General features: G+C 42.1%; 2 protein-coding genes and 1 long non-coding RNA gene across 6 annotated transcripts in view; 2 read left to right on the forward strand and 1 right to left on the reverse strand.

The window, feature by feature from the left end:
• The window catches only part of LOC119851348, a 26,971-nt gene extending 24,603 nt beyond the window's left edge, over positions 1-2,368 (reverse strand). Inside the window, exon 1 of one of the 2 annotated variants that reach the window (XR_005291229.2) lies at positions 2,108-2,368. This is a non-coding gene — a long non-coding RNA (uncharacterized LOC119851348). Of the gene's footprint in view, positions 1-502 lie in introns of both variants that reach the window. The other variant, XR_006279435.1, reaches the window with a different exon arrangement.
• Positions 2,321-6,766, forward strand: COMMD3 (COMM domain containing 3). The gene is made up of 8 exons (XM_038391051.2): positions 2,321-2,498; positions 4,152-4,263; positions 4,363-4,426; positions 4,512-4,546; positions 4,890-4,950; positions 5,039-5,095; positions 5,191-5,250; positions 6,327-6,766. Exons 1-8 carry the CDS (start codon positions 2,360-2,362, stop codon positions 6,384-6,386), a joined length of 588 nt encoding a protein of 195 aa, XP_038246979.1. The 5' UTR covers positions 2,321-2,359; the 3' UTR covers positions 6,387-6,766.
• A 1,955-nt stretch (positions 6,767-8,721) lies between these two features.
• Positions 8,722-20,196, forward strand: LOC119851346 (polycomb complex protein BMI-1). Of its 3 annotated transcripts, none has more exons than XM_038391050.2 (10): positions 8,722-9,649; positions 14,643-14,776; positions 15,120-15,216; positions 15,950-16,005; positions 16,104-16,154; positions 16,435-16,543; positions 16,634-16,679; positions 17,256-17,354; positions 17,878-17,958; positions 18,044-20,196. In XM_038391050.2, the coding sequence occupies exons 2-10, from the start codon at positions 14,665-14,667 to the stop codon at positions 18,371-18,373; spliced, it is 981 nt and encodes a 326-aa protein (XP_038246978.1). In that variant the 5' UTR covers positions 8,722-9,649; positions 14,643-14,664; the 3' UTR covers positions 18,374-20,196. The 3 variants fall into 3 exon arrangements, with proteins under 3 accessions (XP_038246978.1, XP_043365379.1, XP_043365378.1); XM_043509443.1 differs by lacking the exon at positions 8,722-9,649 and adding an exon at positions 14,019-14,131; XM_043509444.1 differs by lacking the exon at positions 17,878-17,958 and having other exon boundaries at positions 9,093-9,649.
• Positions 20,197-25,174: the final 4,978 nt, after the last annotated feature.

A 25,174-nucleotide genomic window follows, 5' to 3' on the forward strand; every position in this document is an offset into this window, starting at 1 on the left:
ATGGGATGGCTAAGAACATTCAGGTATGCAGGGCAAGTATCATGTCTAAAAACGTTTTAAATTGTTTTATTTTTTATTCAAGGATTGTCATTTTATTTTTATACCACAGAATTCATATATTATAATGATAAGGCCTTTTACACTGAGGATGTCAGATGAGAGTCAATCACCTGATTTGGTCCTTAGCTGACTCACAAATACATGCCATCAAAGGGCCTTATTACTTAATATAGACTGTTAATCTTAAAACACAGCATTTAAATAACAGGTTAACAAAATATAAAGTGCTTATATAACATATTATGTCAACACCTTGTATTTTAGGAATATATTACTTCAACACTTACAGGGTCATCAATCAAAATAATACTATTTATCAGGTGGCATCTATCAGTGTTTTCTATATGTGAGAATGCATATTATATTGTTGCTATAGGGACAATATAGTTGCATTTTGCTTTTAAGCTCCTATTTTGGTTGCTTATAATTTAGCAAAACTTACCATTTTGGTTGACATTTCTCCTGGTAGTTCACTAACCCAAATACTGGGTCTTACTGGGAAAGCTTGGTAAAATTCCATCCAGCAAGTTTCAGATAAAGTTTGTCATGTTTATGAAATTTTTAGGCTGCACTTTTTTCATACTCATATTACTCTAAACCAATTTAATTTGAAAAGTTATGCTTTAGTAAATTGGAAAAAATATTAAGAAATAAAAGTATTAATGAGTTAAAATAGTTGTGCTGCAATACATCATTTCTTTACTGTTTCAAGCGCCAGATCCTTCACACAATGAAGTCGTTGGAAGATTTGCTACCGACTTCAGATAGGATCAGGGCTGAGCCCACAGTGCAATAATCCAGATGAACACAAACTGTGTTCATATATCTGAATATGCTCATTGAAATACAATCACTCGTGTTTATTTTAAAAATTACATGTTCAAGCAAACAGTGTATTTGTGTCAATGTGTCATAATTTGGATCTAACTCAAGTAAATGCACAAAAACTCCGGTTTTGTATTTTTTGTAAAGACATACAAAAAGTACATAAATAGAATGTTACAGATGAGCTTTTAAACACACAAATTACTCACAAAATTCATGGTTAGTGTTCCCACAGCAACATTACATAGTTCATATATTTAAAGCATAAATATATTGCCATATATATTAATAGAAAATTCTACATATATGAAAAAGAGCCGAGTTATATTTGCTGTAGGAATCACAGCACTAAGGCTTAAATCCACAAAGTATTTAGTCTCCTAACCTCCACTTATTTAAATGGAAAACCTTGGGGGTCTAGATCTAAAGTTCTCTGACTTTTGTGTATGTAAACTCTCAACCATAACATTACACGGATATCAGTTTTTTCATTTTCATTCAGGTATACATATTACAAAATGTCTGTATCTACAAAAGAAACATTAAGGCCCCAATCCTACAAATACTTATGGGACTAACAGTATGTAAAGTTAAGCATGTGAATAAGTGCTTGCAAGATCAGGGCCTATTATTGTATTGCATAATGGAAGAACAAATACTAAATCAGACAGATTCAGATTTCCACAGCACTTGAGAAAGTATCAGTCAAAATATAAAATATACATCTACTATTTCAGCTTTAAAAATATTATATAATAATACATTACTAAATAATAACAACAATAATTATTATTATAGACAATTTGAATGCTCTCTCTCCATAGTGTCCATCTACAAAATACTAGTAGAGTTATTCAGCAATTTATGTGTGCAATTCCTAGAAGAAAGAGAGGCATACAAAGATCTGGAAGCTGCACATTGATGTAGATAACATGTAATACATTTCACAAATGATAATGGAAACCATAGTAAGATATATAGCAGCAAAGAGGAGAACAAATGTATTCCCTGGGGCTGGAAAGTTATTTAAAGTTCAGAGCCAGGGTAAAGTCAGTTTACAGTGTGTGCGTGGAATTTCCTTTGCTGTTCCCTACAAATAAATCAGTGGTGGTATTTACACCGCAAAGAAGGGGGATGGGGGGTTAGCACCAAAAGTGTATAAAATTAATGGATGTCCATTAGATTTTTATTATTTTTAGTTAGAAAATGGCTTTGCTCCTACCCTGGTAAAGGAGACACAGAGGACATTGAAAAGCTGAAGGGGGGGGGGTTAAATACAAAAGCACTTATGTGTGGTGTCTAGCTCGGCAGAAAGGGTGCCTAGCTTCCAGCAGCAGCAGCTCCTCTCGCTTTCTGAGGCTGGGCTGGAACAAGCAGCCGCCGCCACCGCCGCCGCTCTAGCTCCTCCGGAGCTGCGAGATCAGCTGAGCCTTGGTGTCACGTGGGCTGTGTGTCGAAGGTCACAGCGCTCACAATGGAGCTGTCGGAGTATGTGCAGAGCGGCTTGCAGATCCTAGCCGATTCTGGCTGCTTTTCTCCTAGCGCCTACACGGTTCTGCTCCAGACGGCTTTCCAGAGCCTGCTCAACGCCCAGGCGGACCAGGTAGCTCTAGGTAAGCGCTGCTTCTCGAGTAAGAGCCAGGAGAGGAAAGGAGCCCTGCAGTGTCTTTCTGGGAGCTGGAGAGAGACAGGAAAATGGATCTATTTTTATCTTCTGCTACATTATTGTGACTTGTGTTTGTAGCTAATTGTAGCTAGAGCCAGACCCCTAGATCCCTGCACTGTAACGCATACGATGCCACCTGCACCAAGCAATACAAACACCAATGTAATCGCTTGCCCACGTACTGTTCTTCCCCCATGTTTTGTTATTTCATTGCAGAAATAACTGCATTTCTCGCTTGTGGCCTAAAAGAGATTGCAAGCTCCAGTTACACGAAAGGAGCTTGGATGTGTTGGGTAACTATCACTTCTTGTCCTGGCTGGTTATTCGTAACAGCTCTATAGAGAGGTTAAGCTAGGTATATTTGCCAATGGGAGAGGTTAAAATGAAGATGGCATGGGTCAGATTTGTATGTGGCAGTGGGTCCAGTTTGGTTTTGGCATCTGGTGTCCCAGTCTTTAGTTGATGTCCCTGATATGTATGTTTAATTCCCAGCTCCATTTATTTTCAGTGCAGTTTGGGTCATAAAAATCTGTTGCCTGGTCAGTAATTGCACATGCAAAGTAATCGTGTGTTGACATTTGACATGCAGCTTCGCACAGCAGTAGGGTGGAACAACAGGATTTGTTTTAATTATTCAGCTTGTTGACTACAATATAGTCCAAAATGTTTATTTGAAAATGCAAATCACTTTGGGGGTGATTGTAGCTAAACCTGTAATTGTTGAACAAAATTCTAGTTGACTTGGGGGAGGGGTTAATCAGTCTTTTGGTGAAATTTAATCTGCAGACAGTTCCGAAGTAAAGTGTTATTCGGAGGAGTATTTACACTAAACGCGAGTACTTGAGTGTTTAATTGTGTGACGTATATAGCCATTAAAACGAAGGCATCCGCCTATTTGTGTCCGTGCGTCCTCCTGGGTCAGGAACAAAAGTTTTGTTTGGTTTATTTGGTTTTGTTTTCCCTGTGGGATGTTTCTTCCTATGGCAATCCCAGCAAATACGTGTAATTAGTTTATCATTTATATTATTCTTAATTGGACCATTGAATTTAGTTCCATAAATAAAATGGGGGTGGGGGATGGATGGAAAGGGAGATTAGGAGAAAAAGAGCTAATATACTCAGAAAATCTGTGAAACCTTTGTATTTATGTTCTTTAAAATTTTATGATCCGGATTCTGATCTCGGTTATACCGGTGTAAATCCGGAGTAATTTACACCGATGTAATCGAGGTCAGATTCTAATTCCATGTCTCTGGTGATAAGGCTCTGAGAAATGCTTGCGTGTGGATGATGGGAAGTTAAGAGTTTCCCTATGATACGTAAGATTTTTTTAATGGGTTGAGGGGAGATGCATGTACCCAACTTCTTACTGAAACTAACGTATTAGCAATTATTTTCATAATATGAAAATACCTGTCTTTTGTGCTGTATTTGGTATAATAAATTGCCTACACATTTAGTTTCCTGCCACCCTCTAAATTATGAAACATTTTACTTTGTTACGTCTTAGAACAGTTCATTTTAAAAGGGAAGACACGCCCTTTTAAGTTGTTTTCAGGCTTCAGGAACAAGTATATCATCGGTAATTCATTTATTTTAGATCACCCAGTCTTGAAACATATTGACCCAACAGTATTAAAACATTGCCATGCAGCAGCTGCAACTTGTATACTGGAGGCTGGAAAACACAAAGCCGACAAATCTACTATAAGGTATTTTGAAGCTACCCTATTTTTCTGGTGGCTGTTACTTTAAATTATACTGCTAATTTCTATTCAAAGACTAATACACTTCTGTTTTTCTCTCTCTAGCACATATCTAGAAGACTGTAAATTTGATAGAGAGAGAATAGAACAATTTTGCACCGAATATCAGGTCTTAAGCCAATTTTAAACTATATTTCCCTTTTATAATTATTCATTCAGTAGAAGTTGGCAAATACATGTTTTCCTTTTTTCAGAAAAACAAAGATACGTTGGAAATCATATTGGGAAGGTAGGTTATTCTGCCAACAGAAGTAATTTTTCAGTTATAGATATTATTTAAACAAGCAAACAAAAAACTCAAATATATTATGGGGGGAATTATAATGAGCTATTTAAATTATTAAAGTAACAAAAACCGTTCAATTGCATTTAATACCTTTGAACACAAATTTAAACAAAATATTAACTTTTCCTTTCCCCATTTAACATTCTCTTCTTTAAATAAAGTTTGTGAACTTTTGAACAGTCATTTGAGAAAATCGTAAAAACTTGTTAGCGTTTGTTGACCAAAAGCCTTGAAAAACTGACCTTTACTTTTAGGGTAGGGTACACATAACCATTGTATCTTTCAGTATAGGCAGATGTCCTCTGCACATAACCGATGTTTCTTGGCGCCTGGAATATCAAATCAAGGTAATCTTGCCACATTTAGGAAACTTTGATTTGATTTCCTTCTCTGTGGTAATGTCTGATTTTTGTGTGTGTTTTGTTATCACTTTAGACCAACCAACTTCATAAAACTTATCGACCTGCCTATTTGGTGACCTTAAATGTGGAGGTACTGTATATCACTTTTCCCAGCATAAGTAGATAAAAGGCAACTCCAGGCTCAGGACACATTTTAATTAAACAGGTGTTGTTCTTTTCCTTCAGAACAGCGACTCAAGATCACACCCTGACGTTAGTTTTAGTTGCACTATGGAACAATTACAGGTATTTTCTTTTGTCATCACTGTTTCTGTATTTGACTCCAAAGCTGTGAATTTTGATTGGGTGTCAATCAACTGCAAAGTTTGTAACAGTTCAAAACATATATGGGGTTGGGAAGAATGCCTTTTGTAAAAACATATTAAATGCAATATTTTATTGTATCTGTACTTCTGATGTGAAGCTGCCACTGCCAGGCACACGAAGTTATTTACATGGGAATTACTCTTTTGTTGGTATGGCTTTAGAAACGAATGGAAAACATTTCTTATAAATGTAATGCTAATCTGAAAGGAAATCCATAATTTTTTCTACAACTTTGATCTCCTGTGATACAGAGAAAATATAAAGGAGAAAACGGTATGGTATTTGGATAACCACTGCATGATTGATTAAAGTGTATAAACTGAAGACTTTTAATCGGTGTTAATTGCACCTAAAGAGGAAGTAATGAATTGAAATATACATTGATCTCTGCTTAGCTATTAAGCATGTAATTAAGTAGTTGGAGTGCTGTTATACTGAAAAATATTAGGGAAAGACTGGGGGGGGGTAGGGGGATGCAAAGATATTCCAATTACAAATTTTAAACTCAAGTGAAATGTTTCCCAGAAACTTTGTTTTACCTGCAAAGATATATTTTGGTTAGGTTTAGGTTTTGCTGAGTGAATTAAATTTGACATGCTTTGACTGCAGGATTGTGTTGGCATAAAAGTTGACATTAAATATTTTCAAAATATTTGAAATTTGCTTATGGCTATTGTGATAAGTGTCTTTTTAATGTTAACTGTGAATACACTGCTGGTATAATCTTCATGTTAAAAATGCACTTTAATATTTTAGTAAAGGATCCATGTGAAAGGCTATTTTTTGCAAATATATGTGGAACACTTTAAACATTGAAGCATCGTAAAAGTTATTGCTTTAATTGACATTTAAATAATTTGTATCAAATATAAAAGTCCTCTGAGGCAAGTGTTGCTCTTCCCATTTTGAGTATCTAAAAATTAATATGTATTTGTCTCTATTAATAGCCCGTTTGTTGCAAAATATATTCTAAAATTAAGTACTCCATCTTTTAGGATTTAGTTGGAAAACTAAAAGATGCAGCAAAAAGCCTAGAAAGAGCATCTCAGATGTGATGGAAGGAAATTGACAATCCACCGGGTTCAAGAGGAAGAAAAGTGCACTGACTCCTAACAGTTTCTTCGTAGGGAACATGAATCAATTTTCTTCTTTTTAAAAATATCATGTCATCACACACTTAGACCTTATTGCTTATGTATCAGCTATTGAATCTGAAAGTCCCTATTCTAAGAAGTGTAACTACTCTTTCTGTGCAGTCAAATGTATGTTTTGTTAAAGTCCTGTTTTCTTATCACAACTATTATGTCAGACTGCTAGATAATTGATTTGTCTTTAAAATATTCACTTTATTTTACTTCGTGCTTTCTTCTGAAATATTATTTTTCTGATATTTTTTCCACACATTATAATAAAATGGATTAATTTCTTCTCTCTATTTTTGGGGATGAAAACAAGCTCCGTTTCAAATGACGTTTCCTTGGAGGAACAGTATTATCATTCAAAAGGAAAAAAAAACTAGTTCAGTGCGATACTGTTAAGGGTCTATCGGTATCATTGGTTAGATTGTAATGCCGTTGTCCACCCATTGCTGTACCTTTCACTCCTAAATGATGTTGCACCTTGTGTGAGATTAAAATTCACTCAAACTTTACAGTAGGAGGCAAAATTGCCATTCTTTGATCTTGTCCTGGATTTGCTCATTTAAAAACTCAGAGCAAGCACTAGTCAACCGCGGCAGGCAATGGGGCAAGGTCTGCTCTTGCTGAGAAGTCCATCCTCTGTCATTTTAGTGTGAATGTAGAGTTGGAACTGAAATGGGACCTGCGTTGTATCCCCAACCTCTTCACAGACGCACCTTCCACCGTATTATCTGGAAGCTTGTCCCTTTAGAAATTATACCCTCTCTATGAAATCAGTGTTGATACACAACTCTTCTCCCACTGCTCCTCTTCCTCGCAGCCGCTGGCTTTAATCAACAGGCGAGCGGGGGCGGGGGTGACCGACTTGCTGAAGAGAATAAGCACCTGTTTAAATGCAACAGTGGGTCTGGCTCCTACAGTCCTGACTCGGGCAAAACGCTGAGGAGCTCAGGTGAAGATTGCAGCTGTTGGGTGCAGCGCTGCCACGCCTTCGCTAAAGCTCCGAAGCCAGGCAGGGGGTTTTATTGCTCTGCAGCGATCCTAGGACGTCATAGGAGGGGAGGTTAAGAAGGGACTGGCCTTGCCCGCTCCCTTCCTCCGTCGGTCAATACTCCCTCGTATGCTCCCTTCCTACTGGGACCAACGAGGGGAGGTCCTCTATCGCAGCCCCTTTGGCGAGCAAGCCCCCAGGATGGGCGGAGAGCGGAGCTTTAGCCTCGGCAGGTTTACGCTGTGGTGGACCGTGTCCAGCACGAGTGGGGCTCCCGTCCACACACGGGCTGTGTCCAGCGGGAGGGACAGGAGATGGGTACAGCCCCAGCAAGCATCGCCGTGCCTGGGGGAGCGACAGGAGGGGCCGAGGCAGTCGGGGTGGGAGAGGGGATATGGCATATTCTCGGGGAGGTAGGAGAGAGCCAGGCGTGCGCGCAGTCTGCCCTGGGGACAGGGTGCATGTGGCGGGGGTTGGGGAGGCAGGAGGTGTCAGGGCGTGTGGAGGATTCAGTGAGGAGCAGGATGGGTATGCTGGGGATGGAGGATGCAGGGGGAACAAGGGTATGGATGAAAACGGGGAACGCGGATGTGTAGAAGAGAGCGAGGAAGGGAGAAGAGTTTGGGGGAAAGGCGGGCCCGGGGAGGGGGTGTGGGGGGGCAGGGTGGAATGTGTGTCTGGAAGGGGTAGAGCGTGTGTGCAGAGGGGCGAGGAGGGGAAGGAAGGTGGAATAGGGGAGAGGAGGCTGATGGTGGCATGTGGATGTGGAGGAAGCAGGGCGCAGGCAGTGTGTGGATAGCAGCGTGGAAAGGCAGCCGTGGGACTGTCTGCAGATGGAAGAGGGTCAGGAGCACGATGTGTAGAGTGGGGACAGAAAATTGTGTGTGTGCATCGAGGGGGGCAAGGGCTATGTGTCGAGGGGTGAGGGGGATGCGTGTGCTCAGTGGGGGCAATCCCGGGCCGTCGCACAGAGTGGGGGCAAGGAGCGGAGGAGATGCGTGGAGTGGAGGGGGGAAGAATGGGCACGGTGTGCGTGTGTGTCTGTGCGGAGTAGTGGGGAGAGCCCGCGTGGTGAGCGCGGTGGGACGGAAGGGGGTGTGGGGGGGGGGCAGAGCGTGGGGAAGAGGCAGCTCTAGGTGTGTACAGCCCATAGCTGTGCAGAGATGGGGCACGAAAGGTGGGCAGAGGAGGAGGCAGCCGGTGTGTGTGTAGATGTGGGGAGAGGACGAGGACAGAGGCGGTGTGTGTCGAGGATGGAGGGAGGGACCGTGTGTGCAGAGCGGGTCGTGTGTGTGAATGGAAGGAGGGGTAGCGGTGCTCGCAGTGTTTGTAGCCCGCGTGGGAGAAGAATAGGGATCGAAGGGGTGTGGAGGGAGAGGAGGAAAAGGCAAAGTGTGTAGCGCGGAGGGAAGCGGAGAAGTGGGGAATGTGGGCGGAGGGGGCCGGGGCAGCGGGTGTGCAGCGGGGAAAAGGAGGAATAGGCAGGGTCTGTGTGTGTGCAGGGCAGGGGGAGGAGGAGGAACAGGCAGAGTGCGTGTGGGGTGGAAGGGGGAGGGGGGCGATGTGCGAGGAGGGGGAGGAGGCGGCTGAGTTGTGGGATTGGGTCATGGGGAGGCTGACGGGCTCCGACTACACCGACACTAATTCCCAGGCCACCCTTAAGGAATGAGGAGCCCCACGTGATGCTGGCGGGGCGGGCGAACTCTGAGCCATTTTGGGGACGGTGTCAGTTTCCACTGTGTGCCTTCAGCGTTGCATTTTTTCCCTCCTCCGCCCTCCCTTCCCTGTTTCCCCACCAACAACTATGAAATAATAATAATAAAAAGGAGACCAAGAGGCAGAGCAGGGGGCCGAGGGGGAGACAATGGGCTGGTGGAGACAGAACCCATCCGGATTAGAAAGATTTTAAACTCCCAGCTCCTCAGCCACCCAAAAACCAGACTCAGAGAGAGAGACAGAGGGAGTGAGAAGGGTCGGTGGAGGAGAGGAGAAAACCCGGTTGTTTTGTAACTAACATGAGCTGAGAGCAGCAGCAGCAGCAGCAGCAATAAGCTTATTGCAATTGACAGCGTCTGCAGTTCATTTCAAGATGGCCGCTTGGCTCACATTCATTTTCTGCTGAACGACTTTTAACTTTCATTGTCTTTTTTGGCCGCTCCGATCATCACCCACCGGCTCCTTTTTCCGGGTATGTATAAAGCGAGGTGTCTCCTTGCCAAGGACGGGGGGTGGAGGGGGCTTGGCGGCGGGTTTAGGCCGGTTTGGGGGCTGCAAAGGGGAGCCTAGGTGTCCCCCAAGCTCTCCGTATGCGAAAAGCGCTGACAGGCTGCTCCAACCACACACACACACACACACACACACACAGAGACTCACACAGCAGAAGCAGCAGCAGCCTGTGCACTCACTTTCGTTACGCACCCACATTTGCAAATTTTAGTTCCTTTCTTTCCCCAGCTGCCCCCTAAAACGTTTCTGTGCACATGGCCCCCTAAGAGAATATTTATATTTTCCGTCCCTGTTTCCAGCCCGGCCTCAGCGCCCTTTGTTTAAAGGCAGATTTTGATTAAACGGGGACGGTTCATGAAATCTGGAGCTGCCTAGGTCAAGTGATTTCAGTCCTCTCCGAAACAAATATGCTTGGAGGGGGTTAAAATGTGAGATACTGCACCCATTTTATAGAGATAGGGTCACTGGGGAGTAGTGATCCCGCTGGGGGGGTTGTTAGACCGGGGGGGACCGGAAAGAAAATGTTATTAACTTAAGTTGGACAAACACTTCTGTGAAATTTGATGGCTTGTAAGATGGCGGTTCCCAGTTGTTTCAATGCCTCCGTTTGCATTTGTGCTTAAAATGCTAAAGTTTCTGGGCTTGTACCTGTTGAGGGGGAGAGAGGGGAGACCAAAGTTGAAAAATAACTTTTGGTGAAGCAATCACTTTGACTGTGATCCTTGAAAAGTGGGTGTGCAGATTTACCATAGCGAAGATGGTGTAACTGCAGGACATAGTGGTATTTTTGAATGACTTTCTTTTCTTTAACTGGTATTTTCATTCTAAGCCCGGGAAGGGTAAATTAACATGAACTTCTTGGTAAAGTCTTTAAGGTGCCGTGGATTTACTCCTCGTGCTGTTTATGGGTGGCACTAGAAAGTTGATTGTATATGTTTATGTAATTGTGTGTGGCCTTGACAATACACAACTTGGAGCTTTCCTAGCTATTTACTGTTAATATTTGGAAGTAAACAGGAAAGGAGAAGCAGAAAAAATAAATTTATATAAAAGGAAAATTATCATTTTCCAGAATCTAGAAACTAAGCGTCATACCCCGCTCTCCATAAAGTTTAGGGAAATGTAGACATATATACCCATATATGCCAAGTATAGCATTCAGTAGTTTTCTGCATAGTTTATAGTAGCCAGTGTTACTTTATTTTATAGGACTCTTTAAAGACTAGAGAGATTCTGGAAATGTAATCCAGTAAAATTCTTAGAGGGGCTATTTACAATACATCCCGTAAACTAAAACAGACTTTTGTTGCAATTTACCAGAGATGCAAACTATTGATCTATGCCAGATCATGGCGATACCTACAAATTCACATGTTAGTTTATTTAGGTAGACTGATTGGGTACTTCAACTAGTTAAATTTATGAGCCTGATTTTAAGGGCTGAGGGATTTTTACTCTCTTGCCATTCTTCAGTTCTTTCTTTATGCTGTGCCAAGACGCTCTTTGAGGAAATACTATCCTTACAGTTCCTTTAAAACATATGTGGACATTCTTTAGTGAAGGGACAAGAATAGTATTCATAGTAAAAGTGGCTCTTATTCCTAAAGATAATAAGGCTTTAGATGACAGGCTTTTTATTACTGAACAGGCAGTTCTTCGAATGGGTATAGGGGCAAAGTACGCCAAACCGTCAGAATGAAGTTTTAGGTATATGTTTGTTATACACCTGGAAAACCGAATTAGAAAGTTTATTGCACTCGGATTTTTTCATAGTCTATCTGATTATAACCACACGAACGTGCTTCTGTTTTTCTTCAGTTTGACATAACCCATGAAAGGCCTCTAAACAGTCAGTTGGCTGTCACTGTTTACCGCTAGCAAGTTTTACCATCATGTATTGTTACATTTAGTTGGGGTTTTTTTTGGTTGTGTGTGTAACTATATATATATTCATGTTAAGGGACAGTTTGTGTTGGCTGTGGTGAGTCTCTGGATTCTTAACGTTAATACCAGTAGAAAAACCTGAAAGGATTTTCCTCTAACCAAAATATGATGATCCGGTTTAGCTGTAGTAAAATATGTGTGTATGTATAATGGACACACACATCTACAGCAGTGTATGTGTACCAGGTGGCTTGTAGTGAGTATTTAGGTGTTTGATTCAGTTTGCTGCATGAGATCACAGATTTCAAAGACAGCTCATAGTATGCGATTAGCAGAAAAAGAGCTAACTTTAGGCAATAAATAATACTCTGTAGGGGATGCTACGACTAAACAAGGTTCACGGTTGAATTAAATTCTCCATTTAGGAAGAGGCTACTCTTGTGTGAAATAAAATATATGTTAATATCTTTTGAAAGACTGTCCTGATATATCAGGGCTTGGGAAGAATTCTAAACTAACTGTGATATGTGACCTCTGCCACGGTTTATTTTGCAATATAGATGTGTATGATTTACACGGTGTTGGGTTTAACAAATAAAACATAGATCAGTGAAAGCAACCGATTCATATTTGAGTAATGTAAGAAACCCCAGCTCAATAGCATTGGCGTAATATACTTCAGAGACTGAAGTAAAGCCGCCTTGCATTTATCCTCTCGTACAAAAACATGCTGTCCATAACAATAAAAAAGAGTGGCAGGTTGGAGACTGTTGAGGCGATCTCTGAAATCGGAATACAGTGACATTTGTGTCTTGACTCCCTGCGCTGTGCCACACTCAGCCTTGGGGATATCACCTCACCTTAGCCCTTTGCACATTGCTCGCAATCATTTCATACTGGAGAGTTTGTCTACTGTACCTAGCTCATTCAGCGAGTCTCATGCAGCAGCAAGTGAAGTTTTCTTGCTCAGGTCGCTCGTGGGCGCTGTGGACACTTTCTCAGAAATGTTGTACCCCTCACCTGGCCAGATTGGCTGACACTCACAGCGTTTCGGAACCTGGTTGCTATCGTTGGGTTTCACTGCCTGGTATCGAAGCTTGTGAGGATCTGGAGAGAATCTCAAGCACTATCAAACAGTGAGTTTCAGAAATTCAGATATTTCAGTTGAGGGTAGCTTCTAGACTGTGTCCCAGGAGGGGTGAGATCAGGAAACTTGGTCCGTGGAGTGGGAGCAGTGGAATGGGGAAGTGACTGGCATGCATTTGAGCAGCATTGTTATGTCACACTGTTCAGGTTCTAGTTGACCAAATTATTTACTGTACAATCGGCGCAGCTGGCGGTTGTTGTTGGTTTTTTTTCTCCTTGGAGTTTCCTCTTTTCCCTCTTATTCTTTCCTATATATGATTTTTGTTAGTGCCGTTGCAGCCGATGGGGGTTTGTAGCTGCGGGCTGGGAAAATGACATTTGTTTTTCACTCATGTAGCTGCCCAGCGTTGACAAGGTGTTGATTTAGCTTTAGGAATGGTATGGTCACGTGGTCCTTTGCATATTGTCATTCCCTCACTGTTTAAAGTAGCTTTTATTGCTCAAAAGGTGATTGGTTCACACAGTCTGAGATTTGCACACCGGCTTCCTCCCAAACGGACACCTCATCCCCTTATTGCAAATCTCTTTTCACCTTAGCAAAACTTTGCACCGTTCCTGTCCGAGCCGCGGGAGAATTTCGTTTTAGACCCCAAAAAGCGTTAAAACGAGACCCAGTTAAATAAACATCTCGGTAATGCGATCGCAGGGAGCTGGGGCGAAGTCTACAGCTGGCGAGCTCGGGGGATCTGCCTGGGAACGCGGTTCGCCTGGGCTGGGAGAGGGAGGGGAAGAGGAACGATCTCAGACGAGCTCCTTGCACCGAGTCGACGTGGATAGAGGCCCCTGAGAGGATCCGAAATGGCCGAGACTCGGGAGGAGCCTCTTGCATTTGCCTCCACTAGTTTAAGACCCCAACACCGGCTCGGCGCAGCTCTCTGGCCGCCCGAGACCCCTCCCACCACCAGCTCCGCTTTCAGCCCCAATCCCCACCCCCATCCTTCCCTCCCAAATCCGGCTCCGCTCCCTTTGCACCCTGCGGGATCTTGCGACCGCTCTGCTGAGCCCTGCCCTACCAGCCCCCTCCGCGCCGGACACCTCCTCCCCCAGCCTCCCCAGAGCCGCTTCCCCCAGCTGCACCCCAGCCCCAGCCTAGGTTCCTCCAGGCCCAGGCTCTGCCCGGCGCCGCTTCGCAGACACCCGCAGCCTGCCCGGGCCGCGCCCCCTCCCCTCCCCGGCCCGGCTTCCCCCGGCCCGCATCCTCTCCCCCGCTCCCCCCCGCCTGGCTCTCGTGTGTTCCCAGCGGTGGCAGGATGCCAAGTGTAAGTGTAAGTTGCTATAGCAACCCCCTCGGATAGCTGAGCAGTCCGGAGCCTGCACCGAGCGCGGCGCGAGGGGGGAGCGGCCGCCGCCCGGACCCCAGCCCCGGCCGGGTGGGCAGCGGGCAGCTCCGGGGGCCGGCCGGAGCAGCTCCGAGGTGCGTGTCCCCGATCCCCACCCCCGGCTCTCCGGAAATGCCAGGGCGGGCGCGGCGGGAGGCGCCGGTTCCCCTTTGTGTGACTCCCCTGCAGCCCCGTGCCCGGCCCGCCCCACGGAGAGGGGACCCGGCTCCCTCCGCACCCCGGGCTGCGGGCTCCAGGCGCGCCGAGGGGAATCTGGGCCAGCGAGTGACCGCCGCACACGCGGGGGAGCGGGAAGGGGCTGTGCAGCAGGCTTGCCCTCCCGGAGCTGGCAGAGGGCTTGGACCCCGGTCCCCAACGCGGGGCTGCAGGCACCTCTGGCCCCGGGACATTTCCCTGGGCTCTGTCACCCGGGCATCGCGCCCGCCCGCAATTCCCCGCCTGGCCACTTCTCCCCGTTCAGCCTCCTTCCATATTTCCCTGCGTTTTGGGGATGCAACTTCAGCGTGGGTGGGGAAACGCGGGATCTCTGTCCCTGGGACACTGAGCTCGTCTCCTAGTCAATGGTCCTCTGTGTGTGTCTTTCAGAGCCGCCTTTTCTTAAGCAAAAATGCACCGAACAACCAGAATCAAAATAACCGAGCTAAACCCCCATCTCATGTGTGTGCTCTGTGGCGGGTACTTCATTGATGCAACAACCATCATAGAGTGTCTACACTCCTGTAAGTACAGTAAGGCTCTTCGCATTGCCCCTGTGCTGCTTCGCACCTTTCCGGTGCAACCGGGAAAACGGAGCTATTAGCTAGAGCATCCAATATGCAGATTTGTGCGAAAGATGATGTGTTCACATTTCATTTGACAACCCTGGTCTTTGTTAACGTAGTGTGTATATAGCGTCTCAGTTTCACGTTAATTGGGGCTAATTAGAGAACTTGTTTAGCTTACGCAGCGCATTTCTAATAGTGGACCGTTTATTAGCTTGCATAGTGTAAAAATCGCACCTCTGTCCATATTTGAATATTGCCTAATACTATTACTAAAAGCCTTACGTGTTTTTACTTATAGTCTGTAAGACGTGTATCGTACGTTACTTGGAGACAAGCAAATATTGTCCTATATGTGATGTCCAAGTTCATAAAACCAGACCGCTTTTGAATATAAGGTAGGAGAAAAGTGTAATTTTACTTTATAAAAGGGGTCTAGCGGTGAATATTTTGATGTTCTCTCTTCATCTACAATTTAAATCTGAGAGGAGTTGTCAATTTACATGCTAACGTTTGCCTATGTTCTGTCTTTGGAGTCTTGTCACGGATTGAAATCGAAGACTTGACTGGATGCGAGACAGAAAGTTTTTGTATTTTTTGGAATACACTAACCGCTTGAACAATGTCCTTTTCCCTTTCCTTATTTATCACAATCCCATATTTTGTATCTCCATGTTCCATTTCACACAGACATCCTGAAGTGCAACCTCTTAACTGCTCTTCAGAAACATCAAAAATATTTATGAAACTTAAAAGGAAAAGTTAAACTTTAAAAAAAATCCTCATTCTTTAGCATTATCCTTCATTGTTCCTTTGTGATATTTATCTCCTCATTTTGGTTGAAGGTTACACGTTTTTAAAGGCCTTCATTTAGACTGAGTGAACACTACGAGACAGATTGCTAGTGGACTGAAAATATTTTCAGTCAGATAAATTGCAAAAGAGTTAACATTTATTTAATAACGTCAATTTGTTTGTAAAGTCTTGTGGGTTAATTTTAATATAGCTGAGCATTTTATTTTTGTAGGCGATCCCTCATTGCCACGGAATTGATTATAAATGAAGAGTTGTAACTTTTATTCAAGTATTGCTGCATTTGCTTATTTGTATCTTGGGGTTGTTGTTTTTTAGGTCAGATAAAACTCTCCAAGATATTGTGTACAAACTAGTACCAGGCCTTTTCAAAAGTAAGTAGTTAAATCAAACAGCAATACATAACTAATATGCTGCTTTTTACCTATAGTACAGAGTAAATTAAATGAAACATATATGCTTTCCCATCCAGATGAAATGAAAAGAAGAAGAGATTTTTATGCAGCTCATCCATCAGCTGATGGTAAAACTTTCTAGTTTATTAAACCTTTAGTAAACATAACATAGACTTGACCTTATACTTAAGCTAAAACATCTTAATATTTCCTCTTTCATTTACAAATTATTTAACCATAAATACATTTAAGACACCCTAGATTCAGCTTTTTGATTAAAGATATAATAATGGCTACTTAAATACTAATACATTATCTTAGTATTGAGGTTTTCCCCTATTACTGAGAATTGCCATTCTGTCCGACTTTAATTTAAAAATATAAACTGTTGTGGAAATTTCCGTGCAGCTGCCAATGGCTCTAATGAAGACAGGGGAGAAGTTGCAGACGAAGACAAAAGAATTATAACAGATGACGAGATAATAAGCTTATCCATTGAATTCTTTGACCAGAATAGGCAAGTTCTATGGGCAATATTTTAAGTTGATCTATCAATATTAACAGCTCTATCTATTATTTGTTGTAATTGTTTCATTGTTTTCCCCAGATTGGAACGGAAAGGAAATAAAGAGAGAGAGAAATCAAAGGATGAGGTAAATAATCTAGCTTTACTTGAGACAAAAGCCTAGACAGAAAAATAATTATTACTCTTTGGACAGTTTGGTGGGTGAACTAAATAAATAATTACATCTATCTGCCAGAAGAAACAAACCCCATTAAAAAGATATTAAACAGAGGTTTGCAACCTCTTACAGCTGTAGTTAGAAAGAAATTACTTTGGTAGACAAAATAAAAGATGTGTTAATACTTTTAAAATGGAAACTGAAGTAGTTTACTTTTATTTTTTAAATGCCATTTATTAGAAGAAAGACAATTTGAATTTTTAAAATATAATCACTTAAAAATCATTAGTAGAGATGTTTCATTTGTTTTAGCACCCTTACATATACAATTACTTAAATAGTATTTGATTTTGCTCTGCAATTTTTTTTTTAAAGTATTTAGTTCCTATTTCCAATTTTCTTCAGAAGGAATTCTCAATAGAAATCTTAAAACTGTAGTTGGTCATTTTATAAAGTTTGTGTGCTTTTATTCAATTATACTGTGTCATCCTAAATTTGCTGTTTGTTCTCAGTACATGGACTGACTTTTTCCAAATATACTGTTAGGTGAATGACAAAAGATATTTGCGCTGCCCAGCAGCAATGACAGTGATGCATCTAAGAAAGTTTCTCCGCAGTAAAATGGACATACCTAATACTTTTCAGGTACCTGGCTTATTTTTATTTATTTATTTATTTATTTATTTTTGTTGAACAGTCCTTTTATTCTAAACCTTCCAGAGCTGGTTAGCTGTATTGTTGTTTGTTTGTTTTATTTTAAAGTGGGTTTCTGGTTAGTTGTTTAACTCAGAACCAAAAAATAATAAGAACTAGCCATATTTCAAATGTATAATGTAATATTTTTTAGGAATAAGGAAATACTTTAAAATCCCACAGAAGCATTTGTGTTTATGCTGTAATTCTTTCAATTTTATTTCTACCCTCTAAATACCGAGGAAATTATTCTGCATAAGTTTTTTTTTTTAAATGAAATACTCTTTTCATATATGCCAGATAAATAGTACGTATCAAAAGTTCTCCTCTGCCATGCAGTTTTGGAGTAAAAGGTTTTGAAGTCCCTTTGATAATATTGCTTTAAGACCACTTTTCCCTGGAAGAAAAATATATTCTGCTTTAAATTATTCTATTCTGATACTTATTAACTGAAGGGTTAATGTCTTAAAAATAGATCGATGTGATGTATGAAGAGGAACCTTTGAAGGACTACTATACACTAATGGATATTGCCTATATTTACACTTGGAGAAGGGTAAATACCTGCCGTTCCTCTTCTCACGCTGTAATCTTTACTGGTGCAGAGAGTGTGCTTATAGTGCCTTCTCTTTGTTTTGCAGAATGGACCTCTTCCTCTGAAGTATCGAGTTCGACCGACTTGCAAAAGAATGAAGATCAGCCACCAGAGAGAAGGCTTAAATAATAGCGGAGAATTAGAAAGTGACTCTGGGAGTGACAAGGCAAGCAGCCCAGCAGGAGGCATCCCCTCTACTTCATCTTGTTTGCCCAGCCCCAGTACGCCAGTGCAGTCTCCCCATCCTCAATTTCCTCATATCTCTAGTACTATGAATGGAACCAGCAGCAGCCCCACCAGTAACCACCAATCCTCCTTTACCAACAGAGCGCGGAAAACATCAATAAATGGCTCTTCAGCAACTTCATCGGGCTGACACCTCAATGAGACTGCCGAAACCCCTGATTTATATAGATCTCTTCATGCCATTACAGCTTTATAGATGCTAATACGTGTGACTATCGTCCAAATCGCTTTCTTTTGTAGTGACACCGAACTTGGCTATGAAAGATGGATTAGGTGACTGTTTATATGGACGTTAATTACAACGAAAGATTGTTCTGTAAAGAATTATTTTCAAGGGACTGGGAAGCGAACAGAAGTGTACCATGATGTGTTAGGAAAGAGTTGGAGTGATTGCTGTCCCCATCATTTAGACGTGGGAACCTCCGGAAGTGGATATAAACCTTGGGATGTAGTTTGTTAATCCAGACTAACTCCTACATTACATTCTCTTCAATTGTTGTTGTTATTATGCTGTTTTGTGAACCTGTAGAAAGCAACTGCTTTTTCATCTTGAAATTCAACAAAACGGAAAGAATATGCATAGAATAATGCATATATGTAGCCATGTCACTGTGAATAACTATTTCTTGCGTATTAGCCATTTTGATTCTTATGTTGCATCCTTACTTTTCTGTTGCTGCGCAGAACCGATCAAAATGAAAGTAAACTTCAGTTTTACAGTTTGTATGCCTAAAAGCGGGTATTACCGTTTTATTTACTGACTTTGTTTAAATGATTCGCTTTTATAAGAATCAGATGGCATTATGCTTGTTGTACAATGCCATATTGGTATATGACATAACAGGAAACAGTATTGTATGATATATTTATAAATACTATAAAGAAAATATTGTGTTTCATGCACTCATGATATGGTTGTTAAATTTCCAAACTGGTTCGACCCCTGCAGATGCCACTTGTTTGAATTTTGCTGATATTGCAGAGAACACTGTGTGTGTGTGAAAGCTTCATTTGAGAGCTATCACAAATTTCTGTTAACCTGAAAGCAATTGGCAATCTTAATAGGATTTTATGGGCTTTATCTTGTTTCAAGTGATATTTTTACTTTTACCCAACTATACTAATAGTTTAAATGGTGCAGTGAAGAAAAATTAAGGAACATGGAAGTGGTTTACCTGTTTGGTTAGTTTTATTATTTGGTGTGATGAGATTGTGTTTTTTAAAAGCACATGAAATCATTATAGAAGCCATAAAATATGTGGTATAAATTTTAAGGAACCAGCAAGTTGCTGGATGAAGGCATTTTATCTAAATTTGTTTTAATATATATATGTATATGGTACAGTACTAACTTCATTAACATTTAACAGGTACTTTAATATTTCCAATAAACTGTGGAGAACGCCTCCTCTTTAATGTTCTGCCAATAGGAGCATTTTATCAGAGGCTTCCAAAAGTATTATTTTTGAACTAGAAGGAACACTTTCAACTTAAAATATGAATAGCCCAGAACACTTTTCAGTTTGTGCTTTGCTTTGGTCGAACTTCGTGTGTGTTCATCACCCATCATTTATACATTTGTGAGGGTGTTTATTCTATATGGATATCGTTTCATGTTTGTACGGGAAAATTGTAGTTAAACATTTCATTGTCTCCAGTCTGCAACAGAAGCACAATTCTATTGCTTTGTCTTGCTTATAGTCATTAAATCATTACTTTTGCATATAAATTGCTGTTACTTGTCCCGCTTGTTTTTATAGATCAGATGACTGCAAATCCTCCACTGGGATTATTGATGTATAATGTCTTGTTAAACGAGATTTGATATTTTTTCCTGTAGTAAACATGTACAGTTCCATTTGAGCAGTTAAAACGTTCAGTTTTATATACAGGAATATCCTTCATTTATAGTTGATCAAAGAAATAAACAAATAAAAGGGATACTTCATTGAAGAAATAGCAAATGAGCTTTGTTAATCATGTGATATCAAAGGACAAATAGAGTGCTGTCACCGAAATACTGTGTGTGTGTGTGTGTGTGTGTGTGTGTGTGTGAGAGAGAGAGAGACAGGTTTCGGTAAATAGAACAGGTCACCATAGAGTGAAAATAACACAATTGTCTAAACAGTGCTGATTTATTTCAGATGCATGCATAGTGAACAAGCAGTGTTCTTTATTTCACCTGAATAGTTCTTGGGACTAAGTGGTTAAGTTTCAAATGTTGTCAAAGGAGATTTATTTTTCTTCATATCCGTCCTACTCACACTTTAGGAATGGTGGGGCGAGGGGGAGTAGAGATTGTGTCTCTCCAGCTCTGTATTACTTTTTTTAAAACTTCAATGGAACAAAATATTTTTTAAAAGTAAAGATAGCTCAATCGCACTGAGAATTGTCTTGGCCTGGTTTCCTATCCTATATAAAATATGACTTAATTCACAACAAAGGCCGACATTGAACCCAAAACACTGGATTGCACATAAATCAAACTAAGCTTCTTTATTTTGGAACCAGTTCAATAATGACAAATGTTGCAATAAAAACTGAGTTAATATTGGTATATACAACCTTTCCGTGAAGAATAAGTGCAATGAAATGTGAGTTGGATATTTCCCTTCAGAACTTACACGATTTCTACGGTACACAGGACTTCACTTCATCCAGTCCTTCTAAAAATGATAAGCACCTCTAACGATCTAACTGAGCTGTAGTACGTCTGTTCCTCCCTAGAAAATGTTTTGCTACGTGCTGTTTTGTTGTTGTGATGCACATATATTGCTAAATTTATTTGGAAAAAATCCAAGATAGCATCTTGATGTTTACATCAAAGCAGTTCAATCATTCTCCTGGTTTCACAGGATTGTTTTAGCAAGTAAAATGCACTGTTGTCAGGAGAAGTATGGGTAAGTCTTTAAGTGATTCTTTATAGCCCGTGAAGATTAAATGGACATTGAGTGTGATAATTCAAGAAACTCCTCATACTCGGGTTCATTTTAAAGATTATTTTTATCGGGAAAATAAGCCAAAGTGTGCGATGTCCAATTGCATTTGCTGTAAAAAGATGTTAATCAAATGTATCCTATACATGGGTAAAATTTAAGGCATAGGAACACTATGTTTTTCATTGCTCGTTGCTCCAAAATTCAGTTCCGGTTCAGCTGCTAATTGCTCCACGCATAACTTGTGTCCACCCAGAATGGTGCATGCGAATTTAATGGCACACTCGATCCATTTTTTTGGAAAGTATTTAAGAACTTTTTTTCCACAAGCAGAATTATGTCCCCTGAGTTACGAAGCAGTGCTTAAAACAACCCATTTCATTGTCTTTCAATAGGCCAGTATCAGCGTGTAGCTATTGCAGTTCCAAGGTGAACTCCAAGGAGCCTTTAGCGTCACGTAATTAGACAGGAGAGCAAGAAGCTTCTTTCATTCACATGCCAAGGTGCCTGAGAAAAAAGGCATCTTTTTAGATAACTGCGTTCAAAGAAGCTTTTCTTCAGTTCTTTGGAAATGAATGGAGGCATTCAGACTCTGATGTTTCAAATTCAAAGGCAGAGAAAATTTAAGCGTTAGATAAACATTTTTGTAAAGTGCAGGTAAATTTCTTCCTTTCATTCTCTAACACTATCAAGCATGTCACTCCATCCCCCACCCTCACTTCTGCCAAAGAATCGACTTGTTTCGTTAGGAATTTCCAGTGAGAAGCCACAAAGACTATTTGCAAGGCACTCGCGGATTAATACTGGGGGGAAGCGTGAACACTCTAGTTTTTACAGCTCTGTGACTTGCAAGCGACTCTTCATATTGACCCCGAGCCTGAATCTATTGTATGTATCCTCTCGTCATATGTAGCTGGTTATTACCTTTCAAAACATCACAAGTGAGCTCTTGCAGTTCCGACCTTTACCACCAAACATTCACAAAGATCGGGTGCTTCTAGATGCACATATACAACGGGCTCCCGCTTTCTAGCTAGACAGAGACAAGCAAAGGCAACCTACACCGTGAGTTACCTGGGGCAGGACTCTGATAGTTTTCCTCCGTGCAAGCACCTTCTGCCCTCCTAATTTTGATATTGTCAAATTCTGAAACAATGTTTACGTAGATAAGTGTTTCCTGTTTCCGCTGTTAATTTTTAATGTCCTTGCTTCTACTCTGGGTACTTGAAACGGATTTCCTTTATTTTAGTATAGGCAGTTTCTTTTTCTTCGTCTTTTCTTAATAGGTCCTACACAAGGAATGCCTTTGCAATTATTTATAGGCGTATCTAAGGGGCTGAAGACATTAAGTGTTCCGATCTTAAAATCGTTACCATGTCAGGAAACCCCAACGGGACAGCTGTTCTAGTGCCGTATGAATTCAGATTCTGATATCGTGGTTTTCCAGATTTGCTTCTTGCCTTCCTTCTTCTGCAACCAAACAGAAGATTCACAGAAGGACAAAAGATCAAACCCTAACACCTTCCAGAGTCTCATCTCAGTGCTTACTGGATTTGAATACCTATATTTATTTAATGCACCGATTAATTGTACGCATTTAAAAATGTCAAACGCGTGGCTAAAAAAGAGGACCCACGAATACAACTGGGGCTCGTTTCTCGAAGAGAAGAAAGAAAACTTGCATTCTGTGCTGTCGCTTTGAAGCTGGGCTGCAGCATGCAAATGTCTTGAAACCGTGAAGAGAGCTACGGAGGCGATTTTGGTGCTTGAGCCTGGATACCGAATTAGGGATACGACGTTCTCCTTTCAGTTCCTGTGTGCCTCGCTACAGATGTTAATAGGAGCCATGCAGCAGGCGCCTTTCTTACTTCTCTCTCTGTCTCACCAGCACATCGCACTGAAACTGATGCCGGTAGCTCCATGTGGCGGCTGGCACACACTTTCCTTCTCGAATTTGGAGGAAGCGAAACTAGCGGTGTTACGCGCCGAAAATTAATTGTTTTGTGCTTTCGGGGGGGGGGGGAGCAGCCCCGCGCTTACTGGGCGGTATTATTTTCCCGCATTAACGCGCGGTTATGTGAAAATAACCCCCATGGCTTCTTCATTTGGAGCAGTGAGCGTCAAAGAAAATATGTGGCATCTGCAAATTCCCCCCACCCACTCCGTGCCCTGCGGCTTTGCTCAATGCCTCCACTGAAGCGTACAAGGCTCCTTGCTGCGGCAGCTCACACTGGGGGAAGAGGCCATCTTGCGCCTGCGCAGCTCCGCTCGCCGGGTGAACTTCCCACTTCTCTACCGCCAAATTCAAATGGGAATTTTCAGGCCGCGCACAAGGCAGAGAGCGACGGAGCAATCGGGAAGCGCAGACGCTGCGGGGAGCACTGACGTTTCTTCTGATCAGCCGCCAGGCCACAGAAAGACACATGCTCCTTGCACAGCCATCGCAAGCCGGAGGGCTAACGGGAAAACGAAAGCAAGAGAAAAGCCCCCACCGTTTTTTACAAGTAGCTTGAAAATCATCATTGCCAGTTGCGATCCTGAGCGCTCGCCGCGTAGCAACTACTGCCCGCGGTAACCTTTTGCCCAACCAGCAGCCACAGCCAAATTCACCCCTTCACAAATAATCATCCATTGCCATCTTGCGCCCCGGTAACTGCACCCAATGCGAGCACCCATTGCAGTAGCGATCCTGGGCAAATGAACAGCCATTGCCAAAGCAGCGATATTTGCCATACCAGCAATGATTACCAGCGGCCACCGTTAGTAACCAAACAATTTTGGCCAGCTATAACCATTTCCAGAACGAGAGCCATTCCCAGCTGCAGGTCCCTGCGCATTCTTTCCAACCAAGGCTCTGCAGATCAATTAACCCCACATTTCTCTGGGCATTGCTGGAGAAGGGAAAGAAGAAAAAGCTGTTCCTCTCCCGTTCTCCTGGGGTGACGCTGTGGGGAGGACACGAATCCCTCAGGCACCGATCGTCGTCCACATACACACATAACTCCAAGCCGGGACAGGAGTGCAATGCAACCAAGTCACAGACAGACAGACAGACAGGCTTATTTAATAACCAGAGCGCACGGATCTGTTTAATAAGGGAGAATGTCCCTTGAGAAGCCGTGACCCACTGACACGCAAGTCCCAGAGTCTGTGAATCACGGAGTCTCCTCCCCCCCCACGTGTTTCCTTACGATGCTACTGGGAGCCTTAAAGTGGATCCTGTTTTGAGGGAAAGTGAACTCCTGACAACAACGGGAATGGGAGGGGGTGATGGCAATGTCCATTGACTGGTTTAGAGCAACCCCTGCAGCTCCAGCACTCTCAGTTCTCTCCATGGGACTTGCTTCTAACCCGAAATATTTGGCTTCCAGAGAGGTCCCTCCAAATGCTGCCTGCATCCAGCGGCAAAAATAGGAAACAAAGCTCCAGCAGACCAAAGGTAAGGCAAGGGCCATTTGAAGAAATCCAGGCCTCCTCCCGAATAAACGAAGGTGACTGTAGATGCCATTTGGTGCTTGTATTTTAATGGCACGTTACTGAATATCGCACCTCAGATACAGAGACAAAGGGCTGTATTTCTGATCGCTGTAAAAAAAATGCAAATTCTTTCCCCCTCTGACCAACTCGATGCTATTTACATTTTCCACTTCTGTGTGGCTTCCCCTGTAGAGACTATTTCGCACAAAGAAACTCAATGAAATCTCCTTTCTGATACAGAAGCATTTAAAATCTCACAGCGAATAACACAAGAAAATAAAAAACTACCCCCTAAGAAGTTTCCTCCGGAGCTGTTCCCAGCGACAGTGGTGAAATTACAGACTGATTCAAATCCCAGATTAGTCGGAAATGCTCTTTCTGTATTGTTCTGACCTTTGCTGAGAGTAACGATCATTGACATTTCCCTCAGCACTGACATTTTTAACTCTTCAATTCTGAATCGGTGAACATGATCGCCAGGAACCTTCTCTACCCAGGCACTTTTTGATCGACTAGAA

This window comes from Dermochelys coriacea, chromosome 2 (genome assembly GCF_009764565.3).
Source record: "Dermochelys coriacea isolate rDerCor1 chromosome 2, rDerCor1.pri.v4, whole genome shotgun sequence".
Lineage (NCBI taxonomy): Eukaryota > Metazoa > Chordata > Testudines > Dermochelyidae > Dermochelys > Dermochelys coriacea.

Excerpts from the sequence above, each read along its gene's own strand:
- COMMD3 (XM_038391051.2), top strand. The coding sequence starts at position 2,360 with ATGGAGCTGTCGGAGTATGTGCAGAGCGGCTTGCAGATCCTAGCCGAT. Across the intron at positions 2,499-4,151 it reads GGCGGACCAGGTAGCTCTAG|ATCACCCAGTCTTGAAACAT; the intron begins GTAAGCGCTGCT and ends CATTTATTTTAG. Across the intron at positions 4,264-4,362 it reads GCCGACAAATCTACTATAAG|CACATATCTAGAAGACTGTA; the intron begins GTATTTTGAAGC and ends TTCTCTCTCTAG.
- LOC119851346 (XM_038391050.2), top strand. The coding sequence starts at position 14,665 with ATGCACCGAACAACCAGAATCAAAATAACCGAGCTAAACCCCCATCTC. Across the intron at positions 16,680-17,255 it reads GAGAGAAATCAAAGGATGAG|GTGAATGACAAAAGATATTT; the intron begins GTAAATAATCTA and ends ATATACTGTTAG. Across the intron at positions 17,959-18,043 it reads ATATTTACACTTGGAGAAGG|AATGGACCTCTTCCTCTGAA; the intron begins GTAAATACCTGC and ends TTTGTTTTGCAG.